This window comes from Nyctereutes procyonoides, unplaced genomic scaffold, assembly GCF_905146905.1.
Source record: "Nyctereutes procyonoides isolate TBG_1078 unplaced genomic scaffold, NYPRO_anot_genome, whole genome shotgun sequence".
Classification (NCBI taxonomy): Eukaryota; Metazoa; Chordata; class Mammalia; order Carnivora; family Canidae; genus Nyctereutes; species Nyctereutes procyonoides.
The window spans coordinates 21,064,952-21,083,282 of NW_026575030.1; the positions used below are offsets into that span (position 1 = coordinate 21,064,952).

At 41.5% G+C, this 18,331-nt stretch overlaps 1 protein-coding gene across 1 annotated transcript in view; it reads left to right on the plus strand.

Moving 5' to 3' along the window:
- The first annotated feature begins 1,768 nt into the window (after window positions 1-1,768).
- Window positions 1,769-18,331, plus strand: part of OSBPL11 (oxysterol binding protein like 11) — an 87,745-nt gene continuing 71,182 nt past the window's right edge. Inside the window, exons 1-2 of the mRNA XM_055316342.1 lie at window positions 1,769-2,034; window positions 2,186-2,424. Coding sequence (XP_055172317.1) covers window positions 2,243-2,424 — 182 coding nt within the window. The 5' untranslated portion in view covers window positions 1,769-2,034; window positions 2,186-2,242. The remainder of the gene's footprint in view (window positions 2,035-2,185; window positions 2,425-18,331) is intronic.

The following is an 18,331-nucleotide window of genomic DNA, read 5'->3' on the forward strand; positions in this document are numbered from 1 at the left end:
CTACTTTTTTCGTTTCTTATGGTTTGATGTCATATCTAAGAGACTTTGCTTAACTCTAGGTCATGGAGATTTCCTCCTCTGTTTTTCTTTTTAAAAATTTTTAAATTAAAAAAATTTTTTTTTATTGCCCTCCCACCCCCCTCCGCCCTCCTCCTCTGTTTTTCTTTTAAGAGTTTTATAGTTTCAGCTCTTATATCGAGGCTTTTGATCCATTTTGAATTAGTTTTTGTGTAATATTGAGGTAGGGGTCCAATTTGATTCTTTATATAGATAACCAGTTGACCTAGCACTATTTTTTGAAAAGACTGGAGAGATCTTTTTTTTTTTTAACTTTTATTTATTTATGATAGTCAGAGAGAGAGAGAGAGAGAGAGAGAGGCAGAGACACAGGCAGAGGGAGAAGCAGGCTCCATGCACCAGGAGCCCGATGTGGGATTCGATCCAGGGTCTCCAGGATCGCACCCTGGGCCAAAGGCAGGTGCCAAACCGCTGCACCACCCAGGGATCCCTGGAGAGATCTTTTTAAAACATAGATCAGATCACAACTCTTCTCTGATTAAAGCTTTTAACTTTCCTTTGCACTTACAATAAAATCCAAATTTCTCTACCTTCCTTTTCACTCTCATTTTATGCCGCTCTCTCTTGCTCACCATGCTGCCCGGTCTCCCATTTAGCAGAACAAATAAAGTTTACTTTTCCTTTAGCTCCCTCATCTTTCTTCATTTCTCACCTTAAATTTTATCTCCTTATAGACGAATTTTCTCAACTTTTCTCCTAAAGTAGATTCTCCATCCCATCCCACTCATTTCTTAAATCATCTCCTATAATTTTCTTCATAGCTTTAATTATCTCTATACCTGCATTTATTTTACCACTTTGCTTTTTTTTTTTACTAATACTTCTTTGCATTTTCCATAGTGCTTTGCATACTGTAAACATTCAATGTTTACAGTGATTGTATACACAGTCAAGTCACAAATCATGTTATTAGAAACTAGAATTCATAATTAATTCTGAAACTAGAATTTATAATTAGGATGCAAAAAAAAAAAATCACCTGTCAAGACCAATTACTCTTTACAGACACAAAAAAACCCAAAGTCTAAAGAGTTTAAGAGTTGTCTGGGGTCAGAAAGAGTACCCAGCTTTGATTTTTGAGAGTTCTGATTTCCATACTGATTTGCCCCATTCCAATGTCATGTGTTTTGCAGAATTACTACAATGAAGAGGAGTTTTTGGGTAATTTCCTTTTTTTTGGGGGGGGGCTGTAATTTCTTATAGAAATTTTTATTTATTTATTTGTTTATTTATTTATTTAATTTATGACATTGTTTTTCTAAGGCTGCTTTCTAAAGTGCCTGGAAGGGGCCCTCAATGTTTTTTTTTCGGGGGGGGGCTGTAATTTCTTATAGAAATTTATTTTTATTTATTTATTTATTCATTTATTTATTTATTGTTTATTGTTTTATTGATTTATGACACTATTTTTCTAAGCCTGCTTTCTAAAATGCCTGGAAGGGGCCCTCAGACGGCCAGACAAGGCCCAGCCAGGAAGGCCGGAAGTCTCCCACCGCCTTGCCCCCTCTGCCCTTTTCCTTTTCCTTCTTCCGGGGCAACCGCCCCGGCACCGCCGTCCCGAGGCTCCGCCCCCTTCAGGGCCGCGTGCCCTGCGCCAAGATGGCTCCCGGCGCTTCTGCTCCGGGCGGAAGTGAGCTCACACTGCTCCGGAAGGGAAGGCGGGCGGGCGGGCGGGTGACCCGCCGCGGGGCCGTGGGTGGGGCAGCGGCCGCGGCTGTGGCGCCCACGCTCGGGGCCGGAGAGAGGGTAACGGACTCGTCGGCTCCTGGGAGCCCGGGTCGAGGTGCCGGGGCCGGGGGCGTCGGAGCACGTGGGCCCGAGAGGCGCGCCGCTGTCCGGGGCAGAGCGACCCTGGGAGCCGGCGTCCCGCCCCCGGCGGCCTCCTTCCCGGGCCCTGCCCCGCGGCCGCCGCTCCGGGAACCGTGGAGCCGGCGGGACGGCCCCGCCGGGGAAGAGGTGAGGCCGCGCCCTCCGCCCGGGCCTCCCGGCTGCCCCCGCCGCCTCCCCCCTGTCCTTTGCTCCCCCTGCTGCTGCCGGGCCCCTTCCCGACCCGTCCGATGACCCTCCGCTAACTCAGCCCCTGGACCCCCCTCCCCCCGGCGCGCAGACCCTATACCCGCCCGCGTCCGGACGCCGCTCGGCGGGGTCGGCCCCGGGAGCGAAGATGCAGGGGAGCGAGCCCGTGTCGGCGCTGAAAGTCTCGGAGAGCGAGGGGAAGCTGGAGGGCCTGGCGGCGGCCGCGGCGGGGACCCCCAACAAGAACAGCAGCAACAGCAGCTGCGGGGCGGGCGGCGGCAGCAGCAGCAGCAGCAGCCGCGGCGGCAGTGCCAAAGGCTGGCAGTACAGGTACGGCACCTTCTGCAAGGTGATGCTCCCCCCGCACCCCGGGAGGGTGCAGGTCTGCAGGTACCGACCGGGGAAGCCACCGCCGACTTCCAGGAGCTACGAGTCTGCACCTCCCTGGGGCCCGGGATCTCTCCTCTCTCCTTAGCAAGGCTTTAGCTCTTTCACTCCTGCGTCCATTCAACAGGTATTTCGTTGAAGGGCCTTTTGGATAACACACGAGCGGATCCTTGAACTTCCTTCCTCTGCATCCCTACAGTCAGTCCCTCCTCAGATTAAGATTTTATTTATTCACGAGAGACACAGGGAGAGAAAGAAGCAAGAGGGAGAAGCAGGCTCCGTGCAAGGAGCCGGACATGGGATTCGATCCTGGGACTCGAGGATCACGCCCTGGGCTGAAGGCGGGCACCAACCCACTGAGCCACCCAGGGATCCCCCCCCCCCTCCAATTTAATTTCTCTGTTCTCACTTCTGTTTTTTTTTTTTGTTGTTGTTGTTGTTTTTGCCTCTGTTGTAATTTGTCCCCAGGCCTGCCTGCCTGCCTCCTTCTGCTTGACCGGGAAGGGCCTGAGCTGCTGCTTAACTCGGCTCTCCCCCGAGGCTAGCAAGTGCTAGGTGTGCCCAGCGTTCTTTGTCCAGGGATTGAACGGAGTCCTTCTTGAATAAGAAGAGATTCTTGCCCTCAGTTTCTGACTTAGAAGGGGAGACCAGACATAAGTAATTTGAGTATGGGGCAAAGGTACAGATGCCAATGCCTTAATAATACCATATTCTTTTTTTTTCTTTAAAGATTATTTATTTATTCATTCACTCATGAATGAATGAATGATGGGGGGAGGCAGAGACACAGGCAGAGGGAGAAGCAGGCTTCACCCAAGGAGCCCGACGCAGGACTCGAACCGGAGACCCCAGGATCGCGCCATGGGCTGCAGGCGGTGCTAAACCGCTGAGCCACCCAGGGATCCCCCATAATACCATGCTCTAACCCAGCGATCCCCCATAATAGCATACTCTAACCCAGCCTGGAGATGTTTCAGTTTGAGTTGGTCAGGCTATTTGCAAACTGTGTCTTGAGAAATTCTACATTTGTTGATTTGTTGTTAACACGAAAGAGAAGTGTTGGAAGAAATAGGCAAGAGAGTGTGGAGAAATAAAGGTGGTTTTATTTTTGTTTTTGATGCGTAAAGTATAGGGGGGATGTAGCCATCCGGAATCTTTTTGAGATTTGTTTGACACATGACTTAATAGATCCAGGCATACAAATAATGATTGCCTATTTGTATGTGTTTTTGGAAAGATCACAGTAAGTCTAGTGAGCATCCATCTGGCATATATCATAACAGTGTATTTTTAAAGGATTTATTTCTTTATTTTAGAGAGAGAGAGAGAGCGCACACACACTCACACACATATGCACATGCAAGAGTGCATGAGCACCAGTGAGCAGTGAGCGGAGGGACAGCAGGAGGGAGAGGGAGAAAAATCTCAGACTTCTCCGCTGAGCTTGGAGTCCTTGGAGCCCATTGTGAGGCTCAGTCTCACCACCCTGAGATCAGGACCAGAGCTGAAATCAAGAGTCGGTCACCTAGTCAAGTGAGCCACCCAGGCATGCCGATAGTCACAATATTTTTTTTAATGTGATGAGAACTTCCAAGGTTTCTCTCTAAGAAACTTTTAAATATGCAATATAGTATCATTAATTATAGTCATTATGCTGTACATTATATCCTCGGAACTTATTTTGTAACTGGAAGCATGTACCTTTTGATCACCATCACCTAGTTCACCCTTCACCCCTCCACCCCCTCTGGCAACTACCAATCTGTCTATCTGTGGGTTCATTTTATTTATTTTTTTTGTTTTCTTAGATTCCACAAATAAGTGAGACTGCACAGTATTTGCTTGCCTTTGTCTAACTTCATTTAACATAATGCCCTCAAGGTCCATCCATGCTGTTGTAAACGGCAAGATTTCCTTTTTTGTGGCTGAGTAATATTCCATTTTATATACCACATTTTCTTTATTCGTCTGTCCCTTGATGGACACTTAGGTTACTTCTGTGTCTTAGCTGTCATAAATAATGCTACACTGAACATGGGGGTGCAGATAATCTTTTCAAGTTAATGTTTTTTTTTTGTTTTGTTTTTGTTTTTTTACCAGATAAATTCCTAGAAATAGAGTTGCTAGATCACAGAATCTTAAGAATGAATGAAATCAGTCTGTTTCATGGTTGAAACCAAAGGAATGAATTCTTAAATTTTGGTTAACTATGTACCTAATTCTGATCCTTTTCAGACCTGTGCTGTTTGTAGTTGTGAAATTTGCGTGAAATTTGGGATTAAAGCCAAGATTTTGTGAAGGATACACATTTATCATATCCATCTATGTGAAATATACATGCCTATATTAGCATACAGCAATGAAGCATAGAAAACTATAACTTTTTATTGGTTAGTGATTATAGGGCAAGAGAGTATGTTTAGTTACTGTGAGATGTTGAGGCTCACTTTGGGAATCAGGCTGATCTTCTCTTTTTTTGATGGCTTAAGACTAATCATATAAAATTATCAATTACTTGGTAGGGATATTTTGATATGACTTTAGGAAGCACAATAAAGTAATATTCCAAGTCAAGTCTTCTGAAATCCTCAACTCTTTGAAACCTAGTCTCAATCGAATTGAAAAGTGAAACAGGTCTCTTAGTCCTGGAGAGAGTTGTACAACGGCGTACTTTACTCCTGTACTTTGATTCAGAACATATCATCCCTTACTTAGGTATTATTTAATGGTTATGTAATTTTGAAACTAGAATCTGTTGTAAGCACAAGGTTATCTCAGGAAATGTACCAATGAAAATGGCAACTGGCATTGTAGGACAGTCCAAGAAGATTTGAAAAATTAACATGCAGAGTCAGCGATAGTACTTCCTAGTGCAGTAATCAGTCACAATGACCTAAGTCATTCAGGAGAGCACGTGTGTTTAAGAAGGCAGAGAACTGTATGATACAGTGGTGAACAATTTCAAAGGAAATAGCTGAAAGAAAAGATGCTTAAATATCTGGAAAATGCAGTTATATGAAGCTCTTCCCCATGGGGGCAGATATGTAATGCATTACCGCATTTACATACATATTTTTATTTTAACGAGGCTTGTCCAAGGCTAATCCTTCAACCTAGCTCTCAGTCTCATTTGTCCCTTTGTCCTTTAGTACATTGATCAAGCCGTTTTCTCCATTGTCTTGGGTTGCTCTCTCTTTCCTGGCTTCTTCCCCTGAGACTCAGTCTCTAGACTTTAAAAACAACAACAATAATAAAACCTAGCCTAATCCTTTTCTCTTGAAGGACATTTACACTCAACTGCCTCCTTTTCCTCATTTATTGCTCAACTCAAGACAGTTGGCTCTGTCCTTACCAGGGATATGAGTGAAAAATGATGAATTTTTAAAGATATTTATTCCCATTTATTTCTAAGTGTATTTGTTCTGACTCTTTTCTTGAAATTTTTTAAAAAGATTTTTATTTTTAAGCAATCTCTACACTCAATGTTGGGCTAGAACTCAAAACCTGGAGATCAAGAGTTACATGCTCCACTGACTGAGCCAGCCAGCCGTCCCTCTTTTCTTGACTTTGTTATTCTCTCTTGGTTTCTCCTTAATCCCTCTGTACCTTTCTCAGTATCTTTGGTTGGCTCCTTTCCCTGAAAACCTGGTGTGATATTCCATCATCTTTCCTTAAGATGCATGTTTTCTGTTCGTATCTCATTCTCTTCCATAGCCTCAGCTATTTCTGGAATTTGGGAGTCAATACATCCACCTCTCTACCTATAGTTTGCTACTATCCTATTATTTATTTATTTATTTATTTATTCATTCATTCATTCATTCATTCATTCATTTATTTATTTATGATAGTCACAGAGAGAGAAAGAGAGAGAGGCAGAGACATAGGCAGAGGGAGAAGCAGGCTCCATGCACCGGGAGCCCGATGCGGGATTTGATCCCGGGTCTCCAGGATCGCGCCCTGGGCCAAAGGCAGGCGCCAAACCGCTGCGCCACCCAGAGATCCCTATCCTATTTTTTATTTTTTTTTTATTTTTATTTTTTTTTAAATTTTTATTTATTAATGATAGTCACACACACAGAGAGAGAGAGAGGCAGAGACACAGGCAGAGGGAGAAGCAGGCTCCATGCACCGGGAGCCCCACGTGGGATTCGATCCCGGGTCTCCAGGATCGCGCCCTGGGCCAAAGGCAGGCACCAAACCACTGCGCCACCCAGGGATCCCCCTATCCTATTTTTTAAAATGGAGATTTTTCATCATGACTTATGGAGTAGTTGAAAGTCAGTAAAGACCTTATGATTCAGATCCTGGGCTTTGGCTTTGCAAACTTAGAAGATTAATTAGCATAATGTTTTCAAGGTTTATAAATTCTGTAACATGTATCATTACTTCATTTTTTATAGCTGAATAATATTCTGTTATGAGTATACCACATTTTGCTTATCCATTCATCAGTTGATGGACATTTGGGTTGTTTCTGTTTTGTGGCTATTATGAATAATGCTACTTTGAACATTTGTGTTCAGGTTATGTGTGGATATGTTTTTTTTTTGTGGATATGTTTATTAAGTCTCTTGGTATATATATCTAGGATGGAATTGCTGGTATGGTAACTTTATGTTTAATTTCTTGAGGAACTGCTAGGCTTGTCTAAAGCACCTGCACCATTTTACATTCTTGCCAGCAGTCTATTAGGGTTTTAATTTCTTCATATCTTTATCAGCACTTGTTGTCTTTTTTATTTTGACTGTCCTAGTGGTTGAGAAATGGTATCTCATTGTGGCTTTGAATTGCATTTTCTTGATGTCTCATAACATTGAGTATCTCTTTATGTACTTATTGGCCATTTGTGTATCTTATTTGGAGAAATGTCTATTCAGATCCTTTGTTCATTTTTAAGTTGGATTCTTTGTCCTTTTATTATTGAGTTGTAAGAGCTTTTTTTAATGTATTTTGGATACATTTCCCTTATCAGAGACATAGTTAGCAAATATTTTCTCCTGTGGAGTATCTTTTCACTTTCTTAATATTGTTTACAGCACAAAAGCTTAATTTTCATGAACCCCATCAATTTTTTAGTTTTTTGCTTATGCTTGGTGTCACATCTAAGAAACCGGTGCCAAGTCTGGGATTGCAAAGATTTATGCAGATGATTTTGTCAAAGAGTTTATATCCTAGCACATATATTTAGGGCTCTGATCCATTTTGAGGTTTTTTTTAATGATCAGTTATATTCTTTTGTGAATTATCTGCTTATGTGTTCATTTTTCTATTAATTTTTTTCTCAGTATTTTTCTTAATATATACTTGAAGTATATTGAATATTACATATCAATGAATATTTTTAGTTTTTACTATCAATATTACTTTAAAGATATTTTGTTGCTTTTTTTTTTTTTTTTTGAGCAGGTAAAAGAAATATATACAGTGAGGTGCTTACTTTACATACTTGTCCCACCCACCCAGTTTCCCTTCCTGAAGTCACTATGTATTACTGATTTTTTTCACTGTACTTCCAGAGAAATTTATATTAGTTCTTTATGTAATAAATATGCACATACATATAACATATTTTAAATTTATGTTGTTAAACTATTTGTTAAACTTGGTACAAAGATTTTCCTGGCTGTGTTTTAATTTATTACATGTTTTCAGGCATATAAAAAACTTTTATAAGTCAGAACTCTTACACTCATTTTTAACTTTCACTTTGGATTATAGAAAGATGTTTATTTTTAAAGATTTTATTTATTTATTCATGAGAGAGACAGAGAGAGGCAGAGACATAGGCAGAAGGAGAAGCAAGTTCTTTGCGGGGAGTCTTGGGACTTGATCCCAGGACTCCGGGATCATGCCCTGAGCCAAAAGCGGAGCTCAACCGCTGAGCCACCCAGGCATCCCTAGAGTGCAGTTCTTTGCCTGTTGGACAAAGACCTCAGTTTTTTATAAAGTGACGGCTGGTGGCTTCTTTTGGTTCCTGGCTGCATGGGCCTCTCCACAGAGCATCTTACTACTTGGCAGCTTGTTTCAGCAGAGTGGGGAAGTGAGAAAGCAAGAGAATGCTATCAAGATGGAAGTCACAGTCCTTTGTAACTTAAACATGGAAGAGAAATCCCGGCACTTTTTAGTATTCATTAGAAGTAAGTGAGGAGGGTCAGCCCAACAAGGTGTGAAAACCAGCAGCTGGGGATCACTGGGAGCCATGCAAGAAGGTGTCTATTACAGAGTTAGTATAAATAGACTCAAGATTGTCATCTTCTAAAAAAAAAAAAAAAAAAAAAAAAAAAAAAGATTGTCATCTTCTGTTGGGATAGATTTGACAAGTAGGCAATTGGAAATTTGTTGTTAAAGCTGAGGGTTTGGGACTGAATCTGTCAGGGAATAAGAGGAGCTATTAGAAGTTCAGTTGCAATGATCTAGACATGAGATAATACAGGGAACGGGCAGTAGGCTGGAAAAGAAGGAAACTGTTAGAGGAAGATTGACAGAACTTGGTGATTGATTGGATAGAGAGTTGTAGTGAGGGAAGGAAGTAAAAATTGACATCAGTCATCTAGATTTGAAACTACTAACAAACAGGCAGGTCTCTTCCTTGTTAGCAAATAGTTATGGGTTTCATTAAATGGATAGAAGTCTACAAATGTGTAATATAATTTTTATGATCAGACCTGGTGTTTACTGCTGTGAATACTCTTGTTACAAGGAAAAGTACTTATTTGCAAATGGAGAAAGATCTGCCTACATATAACCCAACATTTACTGTCTTCAGGGTGTGACCGCTTCTTTGGAGTTGGATTTCAAGAAATCTTGAGTGTTTGATTTTTTTCTCTGTTGGGGTTAAAAGTTGAATATATCTGTATCCTAGTTTTTGTTTTCCTCATCTGAAATTTGCTGTCAGTGCTAGTAAAAATAGAGAAAGGCTGCTTAGAGGCATGTAACTAAAAACCATAAAATATTGTTCCAAAAATCTAGTGAGAGCTATACCAAATCTTGAGGAAAAAGGTTTGGTTTATTATGGTATGCTCTGATTTCTTAGTGTTTTATATTTAGCTTTATAGGTCTAAATATACAGTGCATTTGAGTTCATATTTTATTTTTTATTTTATTTTTTAAGATTTTATTTATTCATGAGAGACACAGAGATAGGCAGAGACCTAGGGAGAGGAAGAAGCAAGCTCCATGCAGGGAGCCTGATGCAGGACTCGATCCCAGAACTCCAGGGTCACACCCTGAGCGGAAGGCAGATGCTTAAGGCAGATGCTCAACCGCTGAGCCACCCAGGAGTCCTCTGAGTTCATATTTTACATAGAAGTTCTACTGTATCAAAACTATACAAACAGATTAATGTTAGAACATGCAAATTAGTATTTTTAGTTCTTTTTGAATAAATTGCATAGTGTAGGTTCCAGAAGAAATTGCTTGGCAAATAGATTTGTGGAAATTATGTCTTATTAGACTCTTGTTTTTAGACTCTTGTTTTTGAAAATAGTAAGGAGTATTCTTGATGTAATTGTACTGCTTTGCAGAGGGAACATTTTTGGTTCCCTTGTTTGAGGGAACATCTTCCCTAGCTGACAATCTTCCCTTGTATTGATTGATTTTGTTTAATAAAATGATTTGTGTCCAGAATTATTCAGGTTAAAGTTAAAACTAAATGACATGATTAAATAGTTACATTACTGTTTTGGCATTACCATCTGAGTTTTAAAACAACTTAGTTTGGTGGTGAAAGAATTTTCTTTTGGGTTTACTAGATATTTTAACAAAGCATGATTTCCCACTCAGTATGTCCCTGTACTTGAGTTCTGGCTGCCTTTGCCATTTACCTCCATTGCTCTTTTTCTTCTTCTAAGATTTTATATATTTATTTGAGAGAGAGAGACAGAGAAAGCACGAGTGGAGGGGGGTTGCAGAGGGAGAGGCAGACTTCTTGCTGAGTGGAGAGCCTGATGCGGAACTTGATCCCAGGACCCTGGAATCATGATCTGAGCCAAAGGCAGATGCTTCAGTGACTGAGCCACGCAGGCGCCCTCCATTGCTGATCTTGAGATTGGTCGGAAGGGCTCTGGAGGGGAGAAACTGAAGTCTGGTTGCTGCTGGATGCATCTGGAAGCCCTAGTCAAAAGGAAGGGAGAGAAAAAGAAAAGCAAGAGGGAAAATAGGGAAAGAAAAAGGAAAGAGCAAAGAGATAGAAACAGGGAGAGAAAGAAAAGGAGAGAGGGAGGGAATGACAATGGTGTAAGTAGTGAGATGAAATGCCCCCAGTAGTTGCTTCTGAAACAGCTTTCTTAACCTTGATAAAGGCCTTTTTAAAGTGCTGCCTGAGCTTGTAAACCCTCAGTGCTACAAAGAAAACTTTATTATCAGTTTTGCAGATGTTTCACATTTTTAACATAAATGAAAAGCATATTTTTAAATATTAATTTTTTGGACTAGGTAATATGTTCACTTTATTAAACAAAATAATTAGAAGGTATCCAATGAAAAATCTCTTCCCATCCTCTACTGGTTCAAGGCTCCTCCTAGGGATCCCTGGGTGGCGCAGCGGTTTGGTGCCTGCCTTTGGCCCAGGGCGCGATCCTGGAGACCCGGGATCGAATCCCATGTCGGGCTTCCGGTGCATGGAGCCTGCTTCTCCCTCTGCCTGTGTCTCTGCCTCTCTCTCTCTCTCTGTGTGACTATCATAAATAATAAATAAAAATTAAAAAAAAATTATTAAAAAAAAGGCTCCTCCTACCTAATAATGGCTTCTTGTGTGTGCTTCCAGGGATTTTTTTTTTTTTTATTTGAGGGAGAGAGGGTGGGGTAGGGGCAGGGGGAGAGAGAGTTTTTTATATATAAAGATTTTATTTGGGATCCCTGGGTGGTTCAGCGGTTTAGCACCTGCTGTTAGCCCAGGGCGTGATCCTGGGGTCCTGGGATCGAGTCCTGCATCAAGCTCCCTGCATGGAGCCTGCTTCTCCCTCTGCCTGTGTCTCTGCCTCTCTGCCTCTGTGTCTCTCATAAATAAATAATATAATCTTAAAAAAAAAAAAAAGATATTTTGGGCAGCCCAGGTGGCTCAGCAGTTTAGCGCCACCTTCAGCCTATAGGGTGATCTTGGAGACCTGGAATTGAGTCCCTACATGGAGCCTGCTTCTCCCTCTGCCTGTGTCTCTGCCTCTCTCTCTGTTTCTCTCATGAATAAATAAATAAAAATCTTTTTTTAAAATTTTTTTATTTATTTATGATAGTCACAGAGAGAGAGAGGGGGGCAGAGACATAGGCAGAGGGAGAAGCAGGCTCCATGCACCGGGAGCCCGATGTGGGATTCGATCCTGGGTCTCCAGGATCGCGCCCTGGGCCAAAGGCAGGCGCCAAACCACTGCGCCACCCAGGGATCCCTAAAAATCTTAAACAAAAAGATTTTATTTATGTATTTATTCATGAGAGATACAGATAGAGGCAGGGGCACAGCAGGCTACCTGCAGGGAGCCCAATGTGGGACTCGATCCCAGGACCCCGGGATCACGACCTGAGTGGAAGGCAGACACTCAATCACTGAGCCACCTCAGTGGCTGGTGCCCCAGGGAGAGAGTCTTAAACAGACTCCACCCTGGGCTCCATCTCATGACCCTGGGATCACAACTTGAGCTGAAACAAAGAATCAAACTTTTAATTGACTGCACCACCTGGGTGCCCCTCCAGAGATTTTTTTTTAAAGAATTAAGCAAATAAAATATATGTTTTGCCGCACTTATAGTTTTACCATAGAAGGTATCTTAATATGTGTTAGTTCAGGCTGCTCTAACAAAATACTGTGCACTGGCTGTTTCTGTTACCTTTTCTAAAGGCTGAAGCCTGAGATCAGGTTGCTGCCAGCGTTGTTGGGTTCTGGTGAGGTCTGTCTACCAGGCCTGGCATACGGCCTCCTCCTTGTTATGTCCTCACTTGGAGGGGAGGGAGGAAGGAAAAGACAGAAAGGGGCACTAATCCCCTCATAAAGGGCCCCGGGCTTATATGTAAGGTCATATTGCAAGCATATAAATGTATCTGTGAGGAAAATACCCAGTGGTGGTTATTACTGAGTTAGTTTGTGATTCAGATAGTTATTGTCAGATTTCTCTTTATTGGGGTGTACAGTGCCAGTGTCTGAGTGCTTACTTTCCATCAGCCTTACCGGTGTAATGGGTTAATAAATTGGAGAAAATGTAAAAGTTTGTTAGGTTGAAAAACGGTGTTTCAAGTGTAGTTTTAATTTGCTCTGTCTTATTACGAGTGAGGTTTTAGCATAAAATTTTGAGTGGGATTTTTTTTTTAAGATTTTATTTATTTATTCATAAGAGACACAGAGAGAGACAGAGACACAGGCAGAGGGAGACGCAGGCTCCCCACTGAGCCTGATGCGGGACTGGATCGCAGGACCCTGGGATCATGCCCTGAGCCAAAGGCAGATGCTCAACCACGGAGCCCCTGGGCGCTCCTTGAATGGGATTTTATCCTGTTTTGCCATTATGGTAAATAGTGAATCAGGTTTAAAAATAAGCAATTGTCTTAAACTTTTTGGTTATTGTTAGATTCTTGGTAATTCAGGGATATGCTTTCATCTTAGAGTGTGCAATGTGTATTTTAAGGTAATATTTTAAAAAATTTACATAATTTTATAGATATACAAATTATGGAATCATTTGATTATATAGATATTTATAACTAGGAGGGGATCTACTTCCGGTAATGGAGAGTTTGAAAGTTTGTGTGTGTATGTATTGCTACGAATAATTGAAACTTATTTTAAAAAATCAAGAGATTTTTCTTTTATTGAAATAAAAGAGCTTTCTTATTTTCTGTATTTTTAAAAAATAATTGATATTTATAGGTACTGTGAGGGGGAAAAAATACTTGAGTATTTGAATTTGCTGTTACTTGGATCATAAATTTGAAATTTCCAAAGAAGAATGAACTTTTAGTCCGGTAATAAATGTATGAAAGCAAACATTGCTTGTTGTGTCTTGTGTGGTTGTCACCTTTTTTTTCTTGTTTGTTCAAATATGAAGGAAGAAAAGTCCTTTCCTGCTTTTTCTTTTTTCTATCTATCTATCTATCTGTCTGTCTCTATCCTATCTATCTATCTATCTATCTATTTATTGATAGTCACAGAGAGAGAGAGAGAGAGAGAGAGAGAGGTAGAGACACAGGCAGAGGGAGAAGCAGGCTCCATGCACCAGGAGCCTGATGTGGGATTCGATCCTCGGTCTCCAGGATCGCGCCCTGGGCCAAAGGCAGGCGCCAAACCGCTGCGCCACCCAGGGATCCCTTTACTTTCAATTTAGAAAGAATTGGTCTGAAGGAAGAAAAACATTTCTTTATATTCATTTCTTGGATTATGCAGTTATAGACAAAAATTAAATGTTATTCTAAGTGTATTTGGGAAAAGCCAGAGAGAGAGACATGGGAAAATAGAAGGAGAGAGTAGATGTAAATAGGGAGGAGGGCAGTGAGGCTTCTACGTCCTCCGTATTCTCTTGGTCTCTGGTGACTTGGACTTATTGAAATGGCTGCTGTGAAGATCTTTTGAAGGTATCTGAGGGATAAGGAAACACTACTATGTGAATGAAATACTGTACCAGAAAAGCTTTTTTTTTTTTTTTAAGATTTTATTTTTTATTTATTCAGAGAGAGAGAGAGAGAGAGAGAGGCAGAGTCACAGGCAGAGGGAGAAGCAAGGCTCCATGCAGGGAGCCTGATGTGGGACTCGATCCCAGGTCTCCAGGATCACACTCCGGGCTGCAAGCAGCGCTAAACTGCTGCGCCACTGGGGCTGCCCCAGAAAACCTACCTACCTTCCTTCCTTCCTTCCATCCATCCATCCATCCATCCATCCATCCATCCATCCCTGCCCCAGAAAAGCTTCCTTCCTTCCTTCCTTCCTTCCTTCCTTCCTTCCTTCCTTCCTTCCTTCCTTCCTTCCTTCCATCCATCCATCAGAAAAGCTTTCTATTTAAAAAGTTTTTAATTATAAATATAATGTGGCCTTTATTTGCAAACAACTTTTTTTTTAAGATTTTATTTATTCATGAGAGACACAGAGAGAGGCAGAGACACAGACAGAGGGAGAAGCAGGCTCCCCGCAGGGAGCCGGACGTGGGACTCAATCCTGGGACTCCCGGGGTCACACCCTGGGCCGAAGGCAGACAGACGCTCAACCACTGAGCCACCCAGGAATCTTGCAAAACTAACTTTTGAAATACGTTTTAGAAACTTAATTTTGAACATTAAGGGGTACTGAAAAACCTACCAGTAATGTCTGAAAGTCTTGTTGTAGTTAAAGCTACACCTTATTTTTGTTGGCAAGCAATTCTTGCCTTCAGCTGGGGTGAGCAAATAGGTCCTCTTTCTCCATTGAAAGATGGTAGTTCAATTGGTTGTAGCCCCTTTGGAGAGCAAGTTGGTGATATCTATAAAAACTAAAAACAGGGGCTCCTGGGTGGCTCAGTCAGTTAAGTGTCTGACTCTTGATTTCAGCTCAGGTCATCATCTCTGGTTTGTGAGATCAAGCCCTGTGTCAGGCTCTGCACTGGAGCCTGCTTAAGATTCTTTTCTCTCCCTCTGCTCCTCCTGCCTCTCTAACCCCCCCCCCCAAAAAAAAACCCTACTAAAAACAAATAAACTTAGCAATTTCACTTTTAGCAAATGTATATAGAGATATGTACAACTGTGTTGCAGCATTATTGGTAATAATAAAAGCCTTGAAAGAAAACTATGTGAGTAGGGGGACTGGTTAACTCTATGATACTGCCATAAAATGGATTACCATGCAGATGCTGGGAAGGAGTTAGAGCCATAGGTGTCAGTATGAAACCGTCTCTAAGAAAACTGAGAAAAGTAAGGTTCAGAACTCTGTGTATAATTGCAGCCATTTGTTTAAAAAATAAAATGTGTGTGTGTGTGTCTGTGCGCACTTACAGGTGCATAGAATATCTCCGAAGAAGTACACAAGAAATTGAGAGAAGTCCTTATCTCTGAGGAGGGGAACTGGTGGTTGGGAGACAGGGTTGGATAATGTAATACACAGTAATACTTGTTGGGAGACAATTCTCCCTTTGTTCCTTACTCCCCCCCCCCCCCCCCCCCAGTTTATATAGCGAACAGCCTTGGAAGCTAGAGTATCTCCTCTGCTCTGACAGAGGTAAGCAGAAGTCAGGTTTATTTACCATCCAGTATAATAAAGATAAGGTCTCCCTCCTGCAGAGGTCAGGCTGACTTACTCTCCAATAGAAGATCTAGGTTCCCTGTACACGAGGTTCCTCATCTGTACCACAACCTCCTGCATGTGCAGGCATCTCTGGTCCTCTTTGTGTTGCCCTATGTGATGGGGCTATTGCTGTGGCTACTGAAGTCTTTTGTCTCTAACTCAGGAGTCTCACACCTTCTGCCTGCATCCATGAAACTGGGCTAACTTGGTAGCTTGCAAGTAGGGTAACAGCTCAGACCCTTCATTATTCTTCACAAGATACGTACTGGAAAATACAGTAATTGCTTTTACATCCTGTCATTCTGAGTTGATAATGTCAGGTTTAAGAAGATAAGACAGATCTAGAAAACCGATCTAGAAAATGAGCCTAGATCAAAGGAATTTGCCTATGGAGGAATTGACTTCCAGCAGTGGGAGAGAACCAGTATTTGTTGAGCATTAACCATATTGAAATACACTTCAGTAATAAAGGAGTTGAAATATATTATCTCTTTTTTTTCTTTCCTCGTTATAAATCTGCAAGCTAGATGTTCTTATCCTCATTTACAGATGAGGAAACTCAAGACCAGAGGTCTTACCTGCTTAAAGTCACATTGGAGTTCATATCTGTATTGCTTGGTGCTAAGCCATATTTTTTCTGTTACAATAAACACCTTTCTAACTTTCTCAGAATGTTAGAGGACTTTCTACTTTTCCATTTAGAAATTTTTTCTGTCCCATCTTCATTGAAGCTCTGTTGTCAAATGACCTGTTATCTGCATGAGGGATTTCTTAGTTGTCTATAGCAATCAAATTATGCATAGGATTTTTTTTTTTTTGGTCTATATAGGCAAATATTTTATAGCTGTGTTTCTCAAACTTTCTTCCTGAGTAATCTTTTTTTGGGGGCGGGTGAGAGAACGGGTGCGCGCACAAGCGAGAGTTGAGATGGGGAGAGGGAGAGAATTTCAAGCAGGTTTCTCCATTGGGCATGGAGCCCAAACCCTTGATTTCAACTCAAGTCATGATTTCAGGGTTGTGAGATCCTGAGATCATGACCTGAGTTGAAATCAAGAGTCAGATGCCAGGGTAGCCCAGGTGGCTCAGTGGTTTAGCACTGCCTTCAGCCCAAGGCCTGATCCTGGAGACCCAGGATTGAGTCCCACTTTGGGCTCCCTGTACGGAGCCTGCTTCTCCCTCTGCCTGTGTCTCTGCCTCTCTTTCTCTTTCTCTCTCTGTGACTCTCATGAATAAATTAATAAAATCTTTTTTTTTTTTAAAGTCAAATGCTTAACCTACTCAGCCACCCAGTTGCCTCTAGTCCTGAACTCTCCTTTAACCATAGAAGATAGTGGGTACCTTAAATGGATCTAGTATGTGTTTTAAAGCAGTCCTTGTCTGGTATAACTTTCATGAGAGTTTTCTGTATTCAGAATTCATGACGATTTTATATTCTGTGTAATGTTGCTTTAAGAGGTCAGTAAATAATATCCCAAGTTCAGGACCACTTGAGAAAGAGGACACAAGAATCAGACAGGACACAATTGTCAGGTTTTTTCTTAAATTGTAATAGATGTAAGATTTACCATCTAAACTAATTTTTAGGTGTATAGTTAGTATAGTCACATTGTTGTGCCATAGTCACTACTATTCTTTAGAATTTTTCATCATCCCAAACTAAAACTCCATATCCATTAACTAACAACTCCCCGTTCCCCCACCCCAGCCCTTACCTCCTGCCAACCACTATTCCATCTTCTGTTTCTATGATTTTGACTACTCTAGGTACCTCATATAAGTGAAATCATACAATATTTGTCACTTTGTGTGTTTGGCTTAATTCACTTAGCATAATGTCCTCAAGTTTCATCCATGTGGCAGCATGTGTCACAATTTCCTCCCTTTTAAAGACTAAATAACGTATTTGCCACATTTTGTTTATCCATTCGTCTGTTGATGTACTTTTGCGTTTCCATTTTCTGGCTATCATGAGTAATGTTACTGTGAACATTGGTATACAAATATCTGTTTGAGTCTCTGCTTTCATTCTATTGTGTATGTACTCAGAAGTGGAATTGCTGGGTCATATAGTAATTTGACATTTAATTTTTTGAGGAACCACCATTAGTGTTTTCCACAGCAGCGGTACTATTTTACATTCCCACCAGCAATGCGGAAGCGTTCCAATTTCTCCACCTCCTTGCCAACCCTTGTTATCTCTGTCTTTGGTTTGTTTTTGGTTTTGATAATAGACATCCTATGATGTGAAGAAATAGTTTATTACTGGAAAAAGCTCACTGAAGAAAACAGCAGTTAACGTGGTCAAGTAGGTGTGCTGTTTCCACGCTGGAGTTGGCCACATTTATTTACCTCATCACAGGCAGTTTGGAATATTCAGGTCTTACCTCTGTCAGAGCAGAGGAGAATTTGTCTTTTTTGGGTAGGAGGCAGATCCAAGGAAAGAGCTCAGAAAGAGTGCGCTGTTGATGCCAAGCTGTGGAAGGTGTCACGGTAAGAATGGGGAGGGGAGGACAGGAGCTCCCTGAAGAAGTTCTCCACATAAAAATATGTCAGGAGGGAGCAAGATTTTTCTTAACATACATGAGAATTTTCTTAAAAATGCTTTAACTTCTTGTAGTC